This window comes from Schistocerca nitens, chromosome 4 (assembly GCF_023898315.1).
Source record: "Schistocerca nitens isolate TAMUIC-IGC-003100 chromosome 4, iqSchNite1.1, whole genome shotgun sequence".
Lineage (NCBI taxonomy): Eukaryota > Metazoa > Arthropoda > Insecta > Orthoptera > Acrididae > Schistocerca > Schistocerca nitens.
In genome coordinates, this window is record NC_064617.1 from 263824971 (window position 1) to 263845513 (window position 20543).

General features: G+C 36.1%; 1 protein-coding gene across 1 annotated transcript in view; it reads right to left on the bottom strand.

The window, feature by feature from the left end:
- Nucleotides 1-1197: 1197 nt before the first annotated feature.
- The window catches only part of LOC126252245 (aromatic-L-amino-acid decarboxylase-like), a 76793-nt gene continuing 57447 nt past the window's right edge, over nucleotides 1198-20543 (bottom strand). Inside the window, exons 3-6 of the mRNA XM_049953119.1 lie at nucleotides 2031-2144; nucleotides 1780-1831; nucleotides 1626-1696; nucleotides 1198-1326 (exon numbers count right to left, since the gene is read on the bottom strand). Coding sequence (XP_049809076.1) covers nucleotides 1198-1326; nucleotides 1626-1696; nucleotides 1780-1831; nucleotides 2031-2144 — 366 coding nt within the window. The remainder of the gene's footprint in view (nucleotides 1327-1625; nucleotides 1697-1779; nucleotides 1832-2030; nucleotides 2145-20543) is intronic.

Below are 20543 nucleotides of genomic sequence, written 5' to 3' on the forward strand. Positions count from 1 at the left end.
CTATGGTACATCATGGGTAACCCAGTAAGAAATATTCATGACCATAAAGAAATTTTTATTCTGGTCACTGCAACCATTCAATATGAGCTTAACTTATCTGTCATCTTTACCATGTTTAGTATTACAGAGGCAATCATATACTGCTGGTGCTATTTCATTTGCTTGTTATGAAGCTTTGGTTTCTTTCCAAACATAAAGAAACTCATTGTCCTTATTTAGATCTTGTTTTCAATATCCCATACAGACAATGAAATTGTAATAGTACAACTGTCTTGAATAATATGGGGCTTAGTAAGATACTTTCAGCACAATAATTTTTTTAAGCAGTTATACAAAAACTGCACTACTCCTTCTTCTGGTATCTTTATCTAAGAATGCCTCAGCTGTCTTTTTTAGTGAAGATGACCTAAGAAAGTCTGTAACTAGCATTTTGAAAGGAAACTATACAAAATTTAGGTGTCTCTAATTATGCAGGAATGGAGATGTTAGGTTCTAATATATCTAGATGAAGAACTGTTAACCAGCTGAAAGACTGACAACAAAGAGATCATATGCTGAAAATCATAGCTGAACAATCACATGAAATGCTTTGAACTAAGTTCATCTGTTTTATTCCTACATATTATGTATGCAAATCATCACAGTGTCAACAGTGCTACATGATTTTGGACAAAAAAAGTGGATCTCATATGGAGTTCATTCTAATTTTTCTAGTTCAATCTAATTTTTTTTAATTTTTTAATTTTTTTTTTTTTTTTTTACATATCTTGTCTGACAACAGGATTTTGTGACAAATATAATCACTGTAATCATCTTCTATACGTTTTACGTCTCTTTGTTTTCACATTTGCTAAGAAATTGTCTGAAGTAAGGAATGTCAGAAGGAACTCTCTTACAGGGAACCTCAGGAAAGTTGGGTGAAGCATGATACACCACACAGAGAATACGTCCATAATATAATTCTTCAGACTTTCCCAACACCTCAAGATGTTATGTCTATGATATTTCTATGCAATAAAGATAATGTATTCACAACATTTGTGTATTTTCTAAAGGTGTTTGACATCACGAGCCACAAAATTGCATTATATTTGGAAGTTTGTAAAGCCTTAAGAAGTTTCACATATATATCACATTGACAACAGTGTTCCCTATGATATTGTACGTTAAATGCAAACTACATGGGGCCCCATCATTCTAATTTATTTGTTTTTCAAATTCTTTGTCTGAAATCAGAACTTTATGGCAGGTATATATACTGTAGAAGCTGTGAAGAAAGCAAAAGTGTGTCTCAAGGCTATGCCTTCCGGGTAATAGGAGACACATCTAGAAAAGTGAAAAAATTCAATTAATGTTGGTTTGAAAATCATTGTCTTCCTGTAATTACTTAATGATGCAACAGCCAGCTTAATCTCATATTTTATTGACTCACACTGTACATATAAATTTACCATTAGTGTGTACATATTGTTTATGGAAGATAATCATAAGTAAAATTTTATCAGTTTTTAGATAAATGACGGAAATGTTGGCTATCATATTATTAAATCTTCTGAAATGTATTGTGATGGCAGATGGACTGGTATACATTAAAAATGGGAATTTAATGAAAGCTGTAAACTAACCTGAATACATCCTCCACCTTTGCTCCTTGTAAATGAATGAAAGAATGTTTTTGGTAGATTTATTGCTTTAGCTGCAAATGAAAGTACACTGAGCTTCCCAATCAGAGACTGAACTACAGAAGTAACTCTGTTACCTTTATTTATAAAAACTCACCATACCAATCCAAAGCTACCATCTCCAATTCAGTGGCGGCTGGACTTGAAAACTGGAACATGTACGACATCAATGTAAATCAGGTCTGTGGAATATGTTAGTTAAATAATCACTTAATCAGCTACAGAAATTAAATAGAAAGGCAACCAGCATGTAATTGTAAAACAAGCCAGAACCTATGCTATACTGGAAATCTAGAACAAGTCTCAAATGTACAGGAATTGTAGGTGTTTTAATAATACTTGACATACCCATGAAAAATTATGGCATGCTATGGAACTGGATAACATGTCACCAAGAATTGCAGGATATGAATTTGCTGCAGGAGTATAAGAGAAACAACATGGATGGTTTACATGGTTCACCTGGAAAATATTAACGCAGTTACATAATTGTCAAAAAGATAACAATAGGAAACTAAGTGAATATTTCTTCACAAGCTTGAAAACTTTTTTAATAAATACAGCAGATGCTATCTTACTTATTGATAAGGTTACTGTTAAACAAATTGAAAGTGTGCACTGTAATTACATATGAGGAAACTGTGTGATGGTATAAGCAGTAGTGGAGACAGAGGTAGAGAGAAAAAGAGAGAGAAAGAGAGAGAGAGAGAATTGAATTGAATTGAATTTTATTTGATCATGTAAGATTACATTGTGTACAGTAAATGTACGTGTAATATAGGACATGTCAAAGTATTAACATTCTTTATCACTTATTTTTCTACACCTTTAGCTTACATTTTTACATCACTGATAATGAGTAACAATATATACAAATTTAATGGCATAAGTATTCTGCAACACTGTAAAACTCTTTTTCAAAGAGATAGTCTTTAAGTTTCTTTGGAAAGTCATTATGAAGTACAATGTCTTGCAGGTTTTTGGGCAGACTTCTTAGTAGTCTGATACCAGAGTACTGGGGTCCTTTTTCTAGCATTGCTAGTCGGTGGGGTATGCTCCGTACTTCATTCTTCTTTCTTGTATTGTGGGTGTGTTCACTAGCATTTGTAATCCAGTCCTCACTACCTTTTGTGATGTACATTATTGTTTTGTATATATACAATGATGAGAAAGTTAAGATACCTAAATTCTTGAAACAGTTTCTGCATGTTTCAGAGGTCTTTCTTCTTAAAATGGTCCTAATTGCTTTTTTTTGTAATGTGAAGACTCGTTTTGTCTCTTGTTCGTTTGAGTTTCCCCACACAGTCACTCCATACTGTAAGTATGGTTCGAAAAGTCCATGATACACTGTACACAGAAGGTTCTCGTCTGAATACTGTGATAGCTGCATCATTAAGAATATGACAGAGCTCAGTTTCTTACAGACATTATTAATATGTTTTTTCCATTTCAGGTCATTATCCACAAGAATACCTAAGAATCTAACAGATTCTACTTCTTCCAGCCTTGTTCCATCAACCTCTAAATCCATGTCTACAGCCTTTTCCTTGTTTTTAAACACTGCATACATAGTCTTTTTGAGATTTATAACCAGTTCATTTTCCAGTTCATTTGCAGATATGTATGCTCTTCTCTCAAGCTGTTCCACATTTTGGTCTCTATTTAGTATTGTCATGTCATCAGCATACAATATTTTCTTTTCTTCCTCCTCAACACCTATACCATTAACAAATACATTAAATAACAATGGCTCCATTACCGAACCCTGCGGCAGTCCATATTTGATGGATTTGGTTTCTGATTGGTACGAGTTTCCTAATGATACATACTGCTTGCGGTTGCACAAGTATGATTTTATCCATTCACCTGGTTGCCCCCAAATGCCATAGTTGCTTAATTTTTGTATCAGCATTTCATGGTCAATGGTGTCAAATGCCTTTGAAAGATCCAGAAACATTGCAGAGACAACATTTTTCTCATCTAAAGACTGTAAAATGTATTCTGTTAGACTGACAATTGCTGATTCTGTAGATTTACCCTTTCTGAAACCATGTTGTGAGGGCATGAGAATGTTATGTTTGTCCAAATAGTTAACTAGTCTGGTATACATAAGCATTTCTAGGATTTTTGAGAAACCTGATATCAGTGAAACTGGTCTGTAGTTGTTGGGATCATCCTTACACCCCTTCTTGTACACTGGCACTACCTTCGTTATCTTCAGTTTTTCTGGAAAAATTGCATCTCTGAAAGAACAGTTTGCTATGTTCAGCAGTGGTGTTATTATCTCCTCACATACCAGCTTTATTACATGATTTGATATTTTATCATCACCAGCTGATTTCTTGGACTTCAGTTTCTGTATAGTTTTCCGCAATTCATCTTCCATGACTAGTCTTAAGAACATAGTACTGCATGATCTTTTTGGTACCTTCATACCCTTCTGTTTTTGACTATTTCCTTCCAATTTTAGGTTTTCTACTACACAGTCATAGGTCGCGTTGAAAACTGCTGCCCTAAGAAAGTAATCAAAGCAAATAGATTAAATGTTTCAAAACCTTGGATTTCAAAAAAATGTAAATAATGAGCTGATTAGACATACCTCCAAAATTTCAGACACTTTCAACAACTTTTTCCTTTCAGTAGCAAACAACTTAGGTTTTGCATAGTGCCTCAGAAGACAGCTTAAAATATTTAAAAAATGCATTTCCACAAAAGTTTGACAAAATTCAACTATATCCTACCTCACCAAAAGAGATTTATAATATTATTAGCTTTCTTAAAAATAAATATTCCAGTGGTTATGATGAAATCAGTACTACCGTAATTAAATTTTGCTCCTCAGAACTTTATGACATACTGAGTTACATATGTAATGAATACCTCCACCATGGTACTTTTCCAGATAGGCTTAAATATGCTGTTGTCAAACCATTACACAAAAAAGGAGACAAATCATCAGTGGAAAACTTCCGTCCCATTTCATTATTGGCAATATTTTCAAAAGTGTTTGAAAGGGTTATGTACAATAGACTTAATAAACACTTAGAGCAGAAAAATATTCTCATTCACAATCAGTTTGGATTTCGGAAAGGATTGTCAACTGATCAAGCTATATTCACTTTTACAGATGATATATTAGAATCAATAAATCAAAGTTATTACCACTTGGAATATTCTGTGATCTGGCTGAAGATTTTGATTGTATTACACATGATATCCTTATACAAAAGTTAAAATATTATGGGATAACAGGAGTAGCAAGCTCATGGTTCTCATCCTATCTTTTTAATATAAAACTGTGTGTGTCTGTATCAGGCTCACCACGTAACAATAGTCATTCGAAATATGAAACCATTAGACAAGGGGTGCCCCAGGGCTTTATTTTAGGTCGCTTGTTGTTCCTATTATATATTAATGACCTTCCATACGCAGTGCCACAAAATGCATTTTTATTTTTTTTTTCAGATGATACAAGTATTAGTATAAAAAACAGTACCCATGATCTCACTGAGCAATCAGCTAACAAAATATTTGTAAGTATCAATGGGTGGCTCACAGCAAATGGATTGTCACTGAATTTTGACAAGACCCAGTACATACTATTTAGTACCTCACGAAGAATACCTGACCCCATAAGTATAATGTATTCAAACAATTAAATTAAAGCTGTAGACAGTGTCAAATTTTTGGGGCTACAAATTGACCACAACCTAAATTGGAAAACTCACAGTCTAGACTTAATGAAATACCTTAGTTCAGCTACATTTGTAGTACACATGATACCAGAAATATGTGATTTAAAAATGAAGCAGTTAGTTTATTTGGACTACTTCCATTCACTAATGAGTTATGGAATCATCTTTTGGGGAAACTCCTCTCACAAAGAGAACATTTTCAAAATTTAGAAATGAGTAATTAGAATTATATCTGGTGTCAGTCCTAGATTATCATGCAGAGATCTCTTTAAGAAACTTGGTATTCTAACTACTACTTCTCTGTACATATACTCAATGATGTCCTTTGTCATTTCCAACATGTTTCTTTTTACACAAAATAGTGCAAAACATGATTATAATATCAGAACCAAAAACAATCTCTATAAGGACTATAAAAGCTTAACATTCGTACAAAAAGGAGTCAAATACATGAGCACTCATATATTCAATAACTTACCAGAGCATATCAAAGGTCTTGTAAGTGATAAAGATCAGTTTCAGAGTGAATTAAAGAACTTAACTGTTGGCCAGCACCTTCTACTCCATCGATGAATATCTTCACAAGGATTATAGCTCATAGCTATGTCTGCATTAGAATTGTACAATATCCATGTATCTGAATAAAAAAGTATCATCTCCAAAGGATCCATGGAAAACAATAAATGTAATGTAATAGTATAGACAAATGTCTAATCCAAAATGCATAATACCTCCTGAGTATGCTTAAATCTATTTTTGTGGTCTTTATGGCCTTAATCATCATTCTTTGTCTATCTACAGTGTAATTTAAAAATTGAAATATATGTATACTTGTATGTTTAACTGTATATTCATCCAGAAGTCAAGTATGATAACGTACACATAAAGTTATGTGTTAGCTAATCTATTCCTGTTATTTGTATGATGCAAACAATGTACTTGTGCAATAAACAATAATTTGTAAAAATCTGACTTGTTCTATATCCAGAGATATATTCTCATATGGATCTACAGAACTCGAAATAAATAAATAAATAAATAAAGTGTCACAACAACAACAGGACTTAATATTTAAAAATGTAAGTAATTAATTTCTTTGAAAATTACCAGTGTAAGAGATAAATATTAGACTATCAATAGGATACAAACAGCAACAGTTTATTTTCACTGAGAAGGTTTCCCTTTACATCAAAGTGATTGTTTCCAATTTTCTTGTTTAGATTTAGCTAGCATAAGCATGTAGATTATACTTATATTTTACTGTATATAAAGCACACAGATTATCTTTGTATGACTTACTTGTCATTTGTTGATATATACCTTGACTCATTCCAAGTCCCTGAATGTTCTCTTTCCTGGTGAGACCTATAGAACATGGTGAATGCTTGAATGATTGTAAGAACTGGACTTCTGTTAGTCATATTATGTCACTTACAAGTTGCTTGAAAACATGATTAAGATGGGCACACTCTTTAGTAATAGGTCTATTGGAGAGTGTCAGTTATAGGATGACCTCCAGTTGGGACAGTAGACTATGCATTATTTTTTTCTTCTGAAATTGTCATACAAGTATACTAATATTTGCCGTCAATTACCATCATCTGTTTATTTCTCAGAAGAGTCATTGTTTCATAGTTCCCTTGTGAGTCTGGCTTTGTGGACTTCTAAAAACATCTGGTCAAGCTTTACTAGACTTATCTTTCTGAACAGGAGTAACAATGCCCTTCAGCTATTTCTTTCAAGAATGATTTATGAATCTTCATTTTGGAGTCATCTAGTTGCCCATGCCTCTCTGCTACCTCCACACAACACAACCAACATGGCTTGCACCTCTTATATATCTATGAGTCAGATTCATTACCTCATGAGACACCAGCATGCTATGAGGTGTGTGTTAAGTAATTATCACATGATATCCCACCCAGATTTCAATTGGACTGCCAATGCATGTTGCCATATTGATATAGCCCTGTAGCAAATGGATGGTCTCAATTTTTAATTACTCTGCCACCATTTGCACCAACATACCCAAACATCACGCCAAAGCTGTTTAAGGGCAGTTATTTTATCTGCTCTTTCATGCAGACATCTTCTGTTAAGGTAGTCACTCAGCCCAAGTCTTTACAACTGTTATCTCCACAGCAGTCTCACCACAGGACTTAATTTTGTTACCCTGTCAGCAGGCATGACTCCTGGATGTAATCTTGCATGACAGCCTGGCCACTGCTATGTATTGTGTCTGATTCTGCATAGATGTCATTCACTTGGGATGACACTACCTTTTTCCAAAGAATCTCACATGGTCTTAAATGACAATGGAATAAAGTCTGCTCTAGCAGGCAGGACACTAATCATGGTATCTTCCCTTCCTCCTTGGTACAGCCAGCTCTCACCAAACTGATTCATTTTGTACTCATTGGTGCAGGGAGGGGATCATGTATCTAGTCAGGTCTGTAGCATGACTCACTGTTTACTGGTTCATGAAAGGGTGATTAGATTTTCCTACTCTGTGCTTCTATAATGGATTCTACACTATTCCTTCAGGTGGTTGGTAGATGTGCAAGATCTGGTAGAGCTGTGGACTGGTCTGAGAGTGCTCATTCGGTGTAAGCAGTGCACAAGCAGCCTTACATTTTGAGTTGATGACTAATTTTGTGTGTAGGTTTTTGCCTTAAACACAGTGACTTGGCAACTGCTCCAACTTTTTAACTGAATATCAAACCATAAAAAGACACTGTGGAACTATATGCTGGATGAGAAAGAAAGAACTTTACAACTTTGGAATGATATAGAAATTTATTGAAATAACTTACAGAATCAGTAGACGTGTCCTTTTATAACAAAAAACCTCACATTTCACATAAAAGTGTCAAATGTCATTCTGGTTCAATGCCACTATTATTTGTGATGTAGCAAACATCCCATTGGTATCAATTTCTTCCCACACTCACTGCAGAAAATTGGGCATAACTTGTGCAATGGCAGTGTAGATTTGATTTTTCTGGTCGACTAAATTGTTTGGTAGGGGAGGAATATACACACAGTTTTCACTGGAACCCCAGAGAAAGAAATCTAATGGTGTCAAGTCCAGGGAGGAAGCATGCTCCACACCAATAAAACTAACTATTTTAACTGTGCACTATGCTGGTGCTCCTGGTGGCAGAATGGGGTATGGATGCACTAGATATATCAAACTTGAAGTTTTTTACAAAATGATACATGTATTGATTCTGTAAATTATCTCAATAAATTTGTATATCATTGCAAAGTTGTAAAGTCCTTTTTGACTCACCGTGTATTAAAGACATATAAGCTTTCAGTAGCTATTGTAATGTTACTATCTAATTTTATTAGAACTTGGAATAATTTGTAAGGGACAACAGTGTAGCATTGCATGAAGCTACCACTGGGCAGTAAGCATTGTGTGGTAACATATGCTGTCCATGTCTACTACTGTATGACTCCTGTCAGGAGGCAGTGGGTCATGCCCCATGCACAGCAGCCTTCCTTCAATTTTGTGGTGCATGTCGCTGGCCCTTAGCTGCCTAACTGCCGGTGTCTGCTGTTGCAGAATGCCATCACAGCACAACACAGAGGTAAATTGACATCAAGGCTATGGCCCTCTGTCAGGCCATTGACCATTGCTGCGCCTGCTGTGAGCATTATGGGGCACTGATGCTATCCCTTCTCACCAGGGTGGAAGCTGCCTGCTGTGAGCCTTTACTGGTATTGGTTGCTGGAGTGAGGCAGGTCTGACTCACATTGCTAATGATCCAAAGTATGTCTGAAGCTAATAAAGTATTGCTTATCTGTCATCAGTGTATCTACTGGAGCCCACCAGCCCATCACCACCGCAACTCACCCTATTGAGTGCAGCCAGTGCTAACCAGTGGTGTCAACAGTGGAGAGTATATCCCCCATGCAGCCCATCAGATGAATAGTGGCCTGGACATTCATGGCATCAAGAGAAGTTAAGGGTTATGATAATTGTAGAGTTACTTTTGTGAGACTGAAAGAACTAATAGATGCTTCTCAGCTTGAAGGTAATTCTGATGATGAATGGCAGGAAACTGTGCAGTACATGCAGTGTGATTTAATTGGACATTCTGACCATTGTACTGAGTTCTTGGCAGTTGTTTGCTTCACATGTTGCCATTTTGGTCACGTAACTAGGAAGTGTAGGGAGTCCAGGTGGCTCATGATTAGACAGAGGAAGTGAGCAGGGTAGTGTTACTGGCTGACAAGTGTGTTGTTCATATTATTTTTGAGTTGTTATTTCTGTGCTGTGAATATGAATAAGGGTAACTGATCAGGTAGTACAGCCAAGAGCAGAAAATACTTCTGTGAATAATAAATTAGCGGATGAGGATGAGAACAGAACAGTCACCACCCTTGTTTCTCCCTTTCCCAGCAGATCATCTGAGGATGTGTTATATTTGCAGAGCGTCCCTTGTCATTGGCTGAGGTAGAGGATCGGTTGGACAAACAGTTGCTACAGATATCAATACTGGGCATGTCAGGGGAAGCAAAGTAATTTGTACATTGTACAGAGGTACCCAACAAAGCAGAAACTTTTGAGAATCTTAATCAGGGATTGGCACAGAACAAAATAGTGCATGGGTTTTCCATGAACAATTGGTATTTCTAAGAGGCCTAACAAAGTTATGGAGGATTTTGTGGATTGAATAATAAATCTTAATATGTAGTGAGAAGGCAAGGGAAGCTGAGCAAAGGGCACTCAATGCTTTCCTGAGGGGTTTGGCACCAGAGATGTCTAGGCAGGTGTGCACTGGAGTGCCTAGGGATCTCCATGTAGCAGTTAGGTTGGCAATGGAATCTGAGGAGATCAAAGTTGCAACAGAAGTAAGAGACTGTCAAAATGTATTCACTGCAAATGTAAGACATTTTAATTGTGGGCATATGGACATGTGCAGAGGCAGTGCCACTACCCTTGCAATAATAGGGGAGGTATGAAACATCAGTAGTTTGGTCTGAATAACAATAGGGGTGGTATAGACCAGCAACAGTATTATAGGAATAATGGTATGGGTGGTCAGTGTGGTAATAAGCATTAATTAAACTTAAGAGGGAACTCTACATGCACCAAAGGCATACCAAGTAAAAGTAAATGCAGAGGAGGAATGTGCCACAGCAGGTGTAATAAGTGGTAATGGGTATACGTTTTTGTTAGACACAAGGGTGCATTTGTCAGTAACCTTGAGTTAGTTAGTGGGTAAGAGGCAGTGGAACCATCATGTCATAAGTGTGCGGTAGAGGGTAGTGATACACAACCACTAGGGTTAATAACTTTGAATTTTCTGTTGGGGCCGGCCGGAGTGGCCGAGCGGTTCTAGGCGCTTCAGTCTGGAACCACGCGACCGCTACGGTCGCAGGTTCGAATCCTGCCTCGGGCATGGATGTGTGTGATGTCCTTAGGTTAGTTAGGTTTAAGTAGTTCTAAGTTCTAGGGGACTGATGACCTCAGCTGTTAAGTCCCATAGTGCTCAGAGCCATTTGAACCATTTTTCTGTTGGAGGAAACCAAGCTTAGGCAGCTTGTGGAAGTGGTGTGTCATGTAAGTGACAGCTACAGCGTAATCTTATGCACAGACTTTCTGTATCAGCATCGTACCATAACTGATCTTTGATGACATGTGTTGGAATTCGGAGGGAAAGCATTCCAGCTAGGGGAACCTGTCATCAATGTTCAGCTGTTGTGAGGTGAATCTGATGTACCAGACAATCTAATTAAGCCATGAACAATCACATTAAGGTTTAGTTTGAATGAATGTGTGTCAAGTGACACAGGGAAGTTGGTACAGCTGACTGTGGAGCCTGACTTACAAGTAGGTATGTTCTGTGTAGTGGAACCACTGGAAGATAGTGATTCATTAGATGCAGCATGTTGTTTAGTAAATCAAAGTATCATACGCATACAGGAGAAGGATGGAGGTAAGGTAGTACTCATCAATATGGATAATTTCGGTGCCAAGGAGATAAAGTTGTCAAAGGGGACTTCTGGAGGAGGAATATTGCTGCACAGAAGGTGTTTAGATTAGATTAGATTTACTTTCATTCCAATTGATCTGTAGTGAGGAGGTCGTCCAGTATGTAGAACATGTCAGAAAAACAATAATACATGACAAATCTTTACAACTGAAACAAATAAGCTAATGTACCTTCCACAGGCCCAAGTGAAATTTTTTTTAATGAATACTATATAAAAGAATCATTTTGCAAACACTAATGCACTGAATTTAAAATATTTTTTTTTAAATTTATAAGGTAATAAACATGTAATAGAACTACTACAATACTTATTTACAATGAAATGGTGCAGAAGTTAGATTGTACTTACACACACACACACACACACACACAAATCAGTTGGTTCTACTGAGAAATTCATCAATGGAGTAGAAGAAGTTGGCCACCAATAAATCCTTTAGGCTTCTCTTAAACTGAATTTCATTGGTTGTTAAGCTTTTTATGACTGCTGGTAAGTTATTGAAAATGTGTGTTCCTGCACAGCTTTTTGTACAAGAGTAAGTGACTTTAAATCCTTGTGAAGATTGTTCTTATTTCTAGTATTGATTCCATGAATTGAGCTGTTGGTTTGAAAAGTGACATTTTTAATGTCAAATTTCATTAAGGAATAAATATATTGGGAAGCAGTAGTTAGTATCCATAGTTCCCTAAACAGGCTTCTGCAGGATGTTCTTGAGTTCACACCACATATAAGTCTTACTGCACGTTTTTGTGTCCAGAATACTTTAGCTTGGCTTGATGAATTACCCCAAAAAATAATCCCATATGACATTACGGAATGAAAGTAAGCATAGTGTGCCAGCTTTTTCATTTTTATATCCCCTATGTCTGAGACAATTCACATTGCAAATAGAGATTTGTTAAGATGCTTCATCAGTTCTGTGGTATGCTCCTCCCAGTTGAATTTATTATCAAGCTGTAATCCCAAAAATTTAACACTGCCCACTTCTTCTATCTGCTTGTCATCGTATGTTAGGCATATACTCGTGGGACACCCCTTACAAGTTCTGAACTGCATGTAGTGTGTTTTTTCAAAGTTTAGAGATAAAGAGTTGGATAGGAACCAGTGATTAATGTCCACAAATACTTTATTAGCTGATCTTTCTAAGACTACATTTGATTTACTATTTATTGCAATGTTTGTATCATTGGCAAACAAAATGAACTTGGCATCTTGTAATGTTACTGATGAAAGGTCATTGATATACACAAGGAAAAGTAAGGGCCTACAATGGAACCTTGTGGGGACACAACATATAATTAGTTCCCAGTTGGATGATGCCTGAGAGCTTAATACATGTCTCTTTCCTAATAACATCCTTTGTTTCCTCCCAGAGATTAGATTAGATTAGATTAATACAAGTTCCATGGATCATGAATACGATATTTCGTAATGATGTGGAACGAGTCGAATTTTTCAATACATGACATAATTAGGTGAATTTAACAACATACTTAAGTTAATATAACAACTCTATTTTTTGTGTTTTTTGTTTTTCTTTATTTTTTTATTTTTATTTTTATTTTTTAATATTTTTTTTTCTTAATTTATATCTAAAAATTCCTCTATGGAGTAGAAGGAGTTGTCATTCAGAAATTCTTTTAATTTCTTCTTAAATACTTGTTGGTTATCTGTCAGACTTTTGATACTATTTGGTAAGTGACCAAAGACTTTAGTGCCAGTATAATTCACTCCTTTCTGTGCCAAAGTTAGATTTAATCTTGAATAGTGAAGATCACCCTTTCTCCTAGTATTGTAGTTATGCACACTGCTATTACTTTTGAATTGGGTTTGGTTGTTAATAATAAATTTCATAAGAGAGTATATATACTGAGAAGCTACTGTGAATATCCGTAGATCCTTAAATAAATGTCTGCAGGATGATCTTGGGTGGACTCCGGCTATTATTCTGATTACATGCTTTTGTGCAATAAATACTTTATTCCTCAGTGATGAATTACCCCAAAATATGATGCCATATGAAAGCAATGAGTGAAAATAGGCGTAGTAAGCTAATTTACTAAGATGTTTATCCCCAAAATTTGCAATGACCCTTATTGCATAAGTAGCTGAACTCAAACGTTTCAGCAGATCATCAATGTGTTTCTTCCAATTTAATCTCTCATCAATGGACACACCTAAAAATTTGCAATATTCTACCTTAGCTATATGCTTCTGATTAAGGTCTATATTTATTAATGGCGTCATACCATTCACTGTACGGAACTGTATGTACTGTGTCTTATCAAAATTCAGAGAGAGTCCGTTTACAAGGAATCACTTAGTAATTTTCTGAAAGACAGTATTGACAATTTCATCAGTTAATTCTTGTTTGTCAGGTGTGATTACTATACTTGTATCGTCAGCAAAGAGAACTAACTTTGCCTCTTCATGAGTATAGAATGGCAAGTCATTAATATATAATAAGAACAACAAAGGACCCAAGACTGACCCTTGTGGAACCCCATTCTTGATAGTTCCCCAGTTTGAGGAATGTGCTGATCTTTGCATGTTATAAGAACTACTTATTTCAACTTTCTGCACTCTTCCAGTTAGGTACGAATTAAACCATTTGTGCACTGTCCCACTCATGCCACAATACTTGAGCTTGTCTAGCAGAATTTCATGATTTACACAATCAAAAGCCTTTGAGAGATCACAAAAAATCCCAATGGGTGGTGTTCAGTTATTCATATCATTCAAAATTTGACTGGTGAAAGCATATATGGCATTTTCTGTTGAAAAACCTTTCTGGAAACCAAACTGACATTTTGTTAGTACTTCATTTTTACAGATATGTGAAGCTACTCTTGAATACATTACTTTCTCAAAAATTTTGGATAAAGCTGTTAGAAGGGAGATTGGACGGTAATTGTTGACATCAGATCTATCCCCCTTTTTATGCAAAGGTATAACAATAGCATATTTCAGTCTATCAGGGAAAATGCCCTGTTCCAGAGAGCTATTACACAGGTGGCTGAGAATCTTACTTATCTGTTGAGAACAAGCTTTTAGTATTTTGCTGGAAATGCCATCAATTCCATGTGAGTTTTTGCTTTTAAGCAAGTTTATTATTTTCCTAATTTCAGAGGGAGAAGTGGGTGAGATTTCAATTGTATCAAATTGCATAGGTATGGCCTCTTCCATTAACAGCCTAGCATCTTCTAATGAACACCTGGATCCTACTATATCCACAACATTTAGAAAATGATTATTAAAAATATTTTCAACTTCTGACTTTTTGTTCATAAAGTTTTCATTCAATTTGATGGTAATACTGTCTTCCTCTGCTCTTGGTTGACCTGTTTCTCGTTTAATAATATTCCAAATTGTTTTAATTTTATTATCAGAGTTGCTGATTTCAGACATGATACACATACTCCTGGATTTTTTAATAACTTTTCTTAATATAACACAGTAGTTTTTATAATGTTTGATAGTTTCTGGGTCACTACTCTTTCTTGCTGTCAGATACATTTCCCTTTTCCGGTTATAAGATATTTTTATACCCTTAGTAAGCCATGGTTTGTTACAAGGTTTCTTACGAGTATATTTAACTATTTTCTTGGGGAAGCAGTTTTCAAATGCATTTACAAAAATGTCATGAAATAAATTATATTTTAAATTGGCATCAGGTTCACGCTACACCTCATCCCAGTCTAACTGCTGTAGGCTTTCCCTGAAATTTGCAATTGTTAAATCGTTGACTGAATGTACTACTTTGGAGGACTGTTTAGTATTGCTGAATGGAGCTATGTCATATATTGTAACTAACTGTGCACCATGATCAGAAAGACCAATCTCAACAGGCTGAGCATTTATCTGGTTAAACTTATCTTGGTCTATAAAGAAGTTATCTATCAGTGAGCTGCTATCCTTTACCACCCGAGTAGGAAAATCAATAACGGGTGTCAAATTGAAAGAACCAAGTAATACTTCAAGGTCATTTTTCCTATTACCCTCTTTAAGAGAATCTACATTGAAGTCCCCACAAATAATAATTTGCTTCCCTCTGTCTGACAGATAGCACAACAAGGAGTCCAAATTTTTCAGAAATAGATGGGGGACCTATATACAGTTACAATTATAAATGTGCCTTTATTTAATTTAAGCTCACAGGCACATGCTTCTATATGTTTCTCTACACAAAACTTTTTTGTTTCTATACTTTTTGCACAATGATAACTTTTGACATATATGGCAACTCCTCCTTTCTCCATATTTTCTCTCATTACATGTGCAGAGAGCTTATATCCACTTACATTTACCTTATCCATATCAGTAACAATGTGATGCTCAGACAGGCATAGTATATCTATTTCATTCTCAGCTTCTAAATCTTCTAAACAAACCAGAAGCTCATCTACTTTATTCTTTAAACTCCCAATATTTTGATGAAATATACTTACATTATTTTTAATTATACTTTTATGAGAACCTTTCCTTATTCTAACATTTGCAGTACTCTCCTGTCTGAGTTTCTCATTGTGCTTAGGCCTAGTTCCTATACCAGTGGTCACATGGTGTTCAGAGAGGCAGATTATGTCAACTGGGTTGGGTGACTTTAATTCATCAATGCAATTACCTAGGACTGAGATACAACTTGGTGGAGATAAAATTTCTGGTGATTGGTGAAAATTTATAATTGACAGCTGTGATTGGTGATCCAATGTGCTAGAATTGTGCTGTTTAATTTCTTTCCTAAACTGAAGATTTGTTTCAATCCTAACCTCTCGTAGAACTTGACATCTTTCTGTCTTACCTATCCTAAAAAAGACACCTGTAACCACTGGTATTTTACCATTCATGGCAGTGCCTCCCCCCCTTAAAATTCCTGCTATTACCCCAGCCAGTTTCCCCTTCCCTTTCCTGTTGAGATGTAGATGAACCATTTTGTAGCATTTCCTGTTACACCATAATATTCTCCTTTACTTAAAAGGATATTGTGATTTACACAGTCAAATGCCTTTGACAGATCACAACATATACCAGTTGCCTGCAATTTTTTGTCAAATGAATTAAGCACATTTTCACTGTAAATGTAGATAGCCTTCTCAATATCAGAACCCTTTAGAAATCCGAACTGCGACTTTGACAGTATGTTATTTGAGATAAGATGGTTATAAAGCTGACTGTACATTACTTTTTCTAAAATTTTTGAGAATGCTGCAAAAGTGAAATTGGACAGAAATTTGATACTGTTTCTTTATCTCCCTTCTTAAACAGTGGCTTAACTTCAGCATATTTCAACCATTCAGGAAATATTCCACTGATAGACTGCTTACACAGATAGCTTAATATGTTACTTAACTCAGAATCACATTCTTTAATTAACTTCGTTGATATTTCATCATACCCACTAGATGTTTTTGAATTTAAAGAATTTATGATGGACATTATTTCTGCTGGGGTAATGAGGGTCAAATTCATATCATGGAAGTTACTTGAAATGTCTGGTGTATTCCATAACAGCATCTACAGAACCTGACAATCCCGTGTTGTAAAATGTTTGTTAAAAAGTTCTGCAAAATATACATATCTGTCACCAATGTATCATTTACTCTTAATGCTATTTGTCCCTCTTCATGTCTGGTTCTACCATTCTCCTCCTTCACTATATCCCATATTGTCTTTATTTTGATATCTCATATGGCTATCTTTTCCTTGTAATATATTTGCTTTGATGTTTGTATTACAGTCTTTAATATTTTGCCGTATTTCTTGTAATGTGCTATAGCATCAACATCAGAACTGTTTTGGATTGACAGAGAGTTTTCTTTTTGTTTTACAAGATACCCCTATTCCTTGAGTAATCCATGACTTCTTTGTAGACTTTGCTCTAACCTTGGTTAATTTTGGGGGAAAACAGTGTTCAAATAAGGTAAACACTTTATTAACAAAGTGTTATATTTTTCATTCATGCCATGAACACTGTAAACATCAGTCCATCCACTGAATGTCTCTGAGGAGTGTCCTATAATAATCAATTTTTGTCTTATTGATTACCCTCTTGAGCTCAGACTTAACATATTTTATATCCTGATCAGTATTAACATTTAACAGAAGAAACTGCATGTCATGGTCTTAGAGGCCATTGACTATTGGTTTTGTAATATAATTTTGTTCATTGGACTTTTCTATAAAGATATAATCAATGGCTGTTTGTGAGCAATTTGCTACCCTAGTGGGGAACTTTGCAGTGGGAATTAAGTTTAATGATAGTGTTACTAAGTCACATAAGTTCTTATTGGGAGAGTCTTTAAGGAAATCTACATTGAAATCACCAGAAACCACTATTTCTTTGTTTTTGGTTGTTAAATGGGCTAGTACAGCTTCAAGGTGGTTTATGAACAGATTAAAGTTACCTGCAGGTGCTCAATATACACTTAATATTATGAAGGATTTTTTGTGAAATTCTACTTCTGATACACATGCTTCCATATGCTGTTCTAGGCCAAATCTATGAATGTCTAAGTTCTTAAATTTATGACAATTCCTGATTAATGTGGCAACTCCTCCTTTCTCTATTTCTGCTCTACAAAAGTGAGATGCTAACCTAAACCCTGTAACACTTAAAAGTTCTATACCGGTGGTCACATGATGTTCAGAGGCAGAATATGTCAGCTGGGTTTGAGGACTCTTAACTCATCTATGCATATAATTAATTGATTAATTTTATTTCTCAGTCCTCGAATATTTTCATGCAATAAAGATAGCTGACATTTCACATTGACTCAGTTAAAATTGGGTAGAGTTGAAATTTCTGCTGATTGTTGAAAATTCTTAACCAATAGCTGTTTATGCTGATGTAATAAGCTAGAATTATGTTTTTTGGTTTCTTTCTCAAACTGAGGGTTTGTCTCAGTCCTAATCTCTCTTAAAATTTGGTTTCTTTCTGTCCTCCCTACCCTAAAAAAAGTGTCTTTTCTGAACCCTATAACCACTGGTATTTTATCTCTCATGACAGTGCCTCCCCCCTTTAACTTTCATGCTATTTTCCCAGCCAGTTTACCCTTCCCCTTCCTGTTGAGGTGAAGGCCATGCCTAGTATAATCCTACCTATTGAGAGAATCAACAGGAACCACACCAACATGTGACCCTGCACCCGACATAAGAAGCAGTTCCAACTCCAAATTAACTCTATTAAAAGAGTTCAAATGAGGTTGGTCATGGTGTCCAAGAACAGACACAAACTATGCTTCGATGCTGATGCAGTCTTTGCCAGGTCACACACTATACTGTACCCAGGATCTCTGTCAATACTATTTCCTGGCGCACCCACTATAAACACGGTGTCTTCCTTAGTGAAATCTTTGCAAAGTGATCCTAAAGCCTCTGTCACCTGTTCCAGACCAGCACTAGGTTTAAAAAAGTTGGTGATCTGGTATTCTGATCCTAGTTCATCTAGAAAAAGTTGGCCAACACCTCTTCCATGGGAACTACCTAACAACAACATTTCTTTCTCTTTACTGATTTCCCTACATTCTTATTTTTAAATTTTCTGCTGAAAGTTTGTTGTGCCCTGTCTACTCCTGCAACTGCTTGAGGCTCACCAACTTCTAACTGAAGCAACAGGTCAAATCTATTTTCCACATTCACCATGAAGCTGTCAGACGAAGTTCTAGGCCTGTTTCTCCTGTTGCCACCTCCCACCTCTTTTTACCCTTCTCCCTCCTTAACCTGTCAAGATCTCCCCTGGCCTTGTCTAACTAAGCCTGAAGGGCAGAAATTTTCCCCTCTTGTTCTAGTATCTTCCAATCTCTACTACATATCCTACAAAACCACTGCTGAGTCTCATTTACTTCCCCTATTCCCACGCCACTACAGTCACCCACATGGAAAAAACTACAGCACCCGTCACACCAAAGCCCTGACCCAACAATACTATGGCAAGTCAAGCACTTTTCACTCATGATAAACATAATAGTTTATTGAGAATAAGTCAGTTAAATTACAAATAAACACGAAAATATGGTTCCACTAATTTGGCCTATCCCCAGCTGTGTGTAAACAAAAACAACAGTGCAAAGTTTCTGAAACAACAATTTAAATTTTACGCTACTTTCCAGATATGTGAGTTAAATAATGAAGAGGTACACTACAGTGAAATTGCTGGAGAGAACAAAGAACAACTAAAGAGAACACAGAATGCTGCAGGATTGCAGCACAGAAGGTGTAGGCTATAAGAGGGGATGAGACACTGCTCAGACTACATTTGAACAAAAGGTGAAGCATTTGAAGGGAACAGAGAGATGAAAGAGGTGTTGTTACAGTTTTAGGAATTATTTTTTCCATGAGGGTCAGTGCCTGCAACACCTGTGATGTGACACAGTATTTGAACAGGGAATGAAGTGCTGGTGTACCAGAGGCCATACAGAATGCCATGGTCACTGCAGACAGTTTCAGAACAATTTATTAATTAACAGCTGGCCAATGACATAATAGAAGAGAGCAGTAGCTCCTGCAGTGCAGGGGGGGGGGGGGGGAGGGGGGGTGGAGTTGGATCTGTACCAAAGAAGTCTGTGGATGGTAAGACTATGACCCACCTTTAAATATCACGGGGACAATTGATAATCTTGGACAGTGCCAATATGCCAATACTTCTAAGCCGTGGATGTTCAGACTGAGTACCATCAGTTAGAAATGGCTCTAGAAGATAGAGCAAAGACCACATTTTCAGCACTTTGGGGACATTATTAGTATATAAGAATGCTGTTTGGTTTAAAGAATGCTCCAGCTATTTCCAGTGTTTGTTGGATGGGTGTTGAAAGGATTGAAGCCTAATTCATGTTTAGTGTATCTAGATGACATAATTGTTTTCTCAAGGCAATGAAGACAAAGGTTGAGGAAGGTGATCAAGAGGTTATGAGCTCTGCACTTAATACTGAGTGTGAAAAATGTCACTTCCTGTTCCAAGAAGTAAATTATTTGGGTAATGTAATTAGCAATTCTTATACCATCAAAATTTCCTGTGTCAACATATGTAGCCAATATTTTCTGTAACTGAGACAATCTCTGAAGCTTCTGACAGCTGTGATGCACTAAGAATTTAATTCTTAACACAAACGACAAGCTTAAAATCCTCTGAGACCGATACAGGTAGTGTGAGATTTCCCAA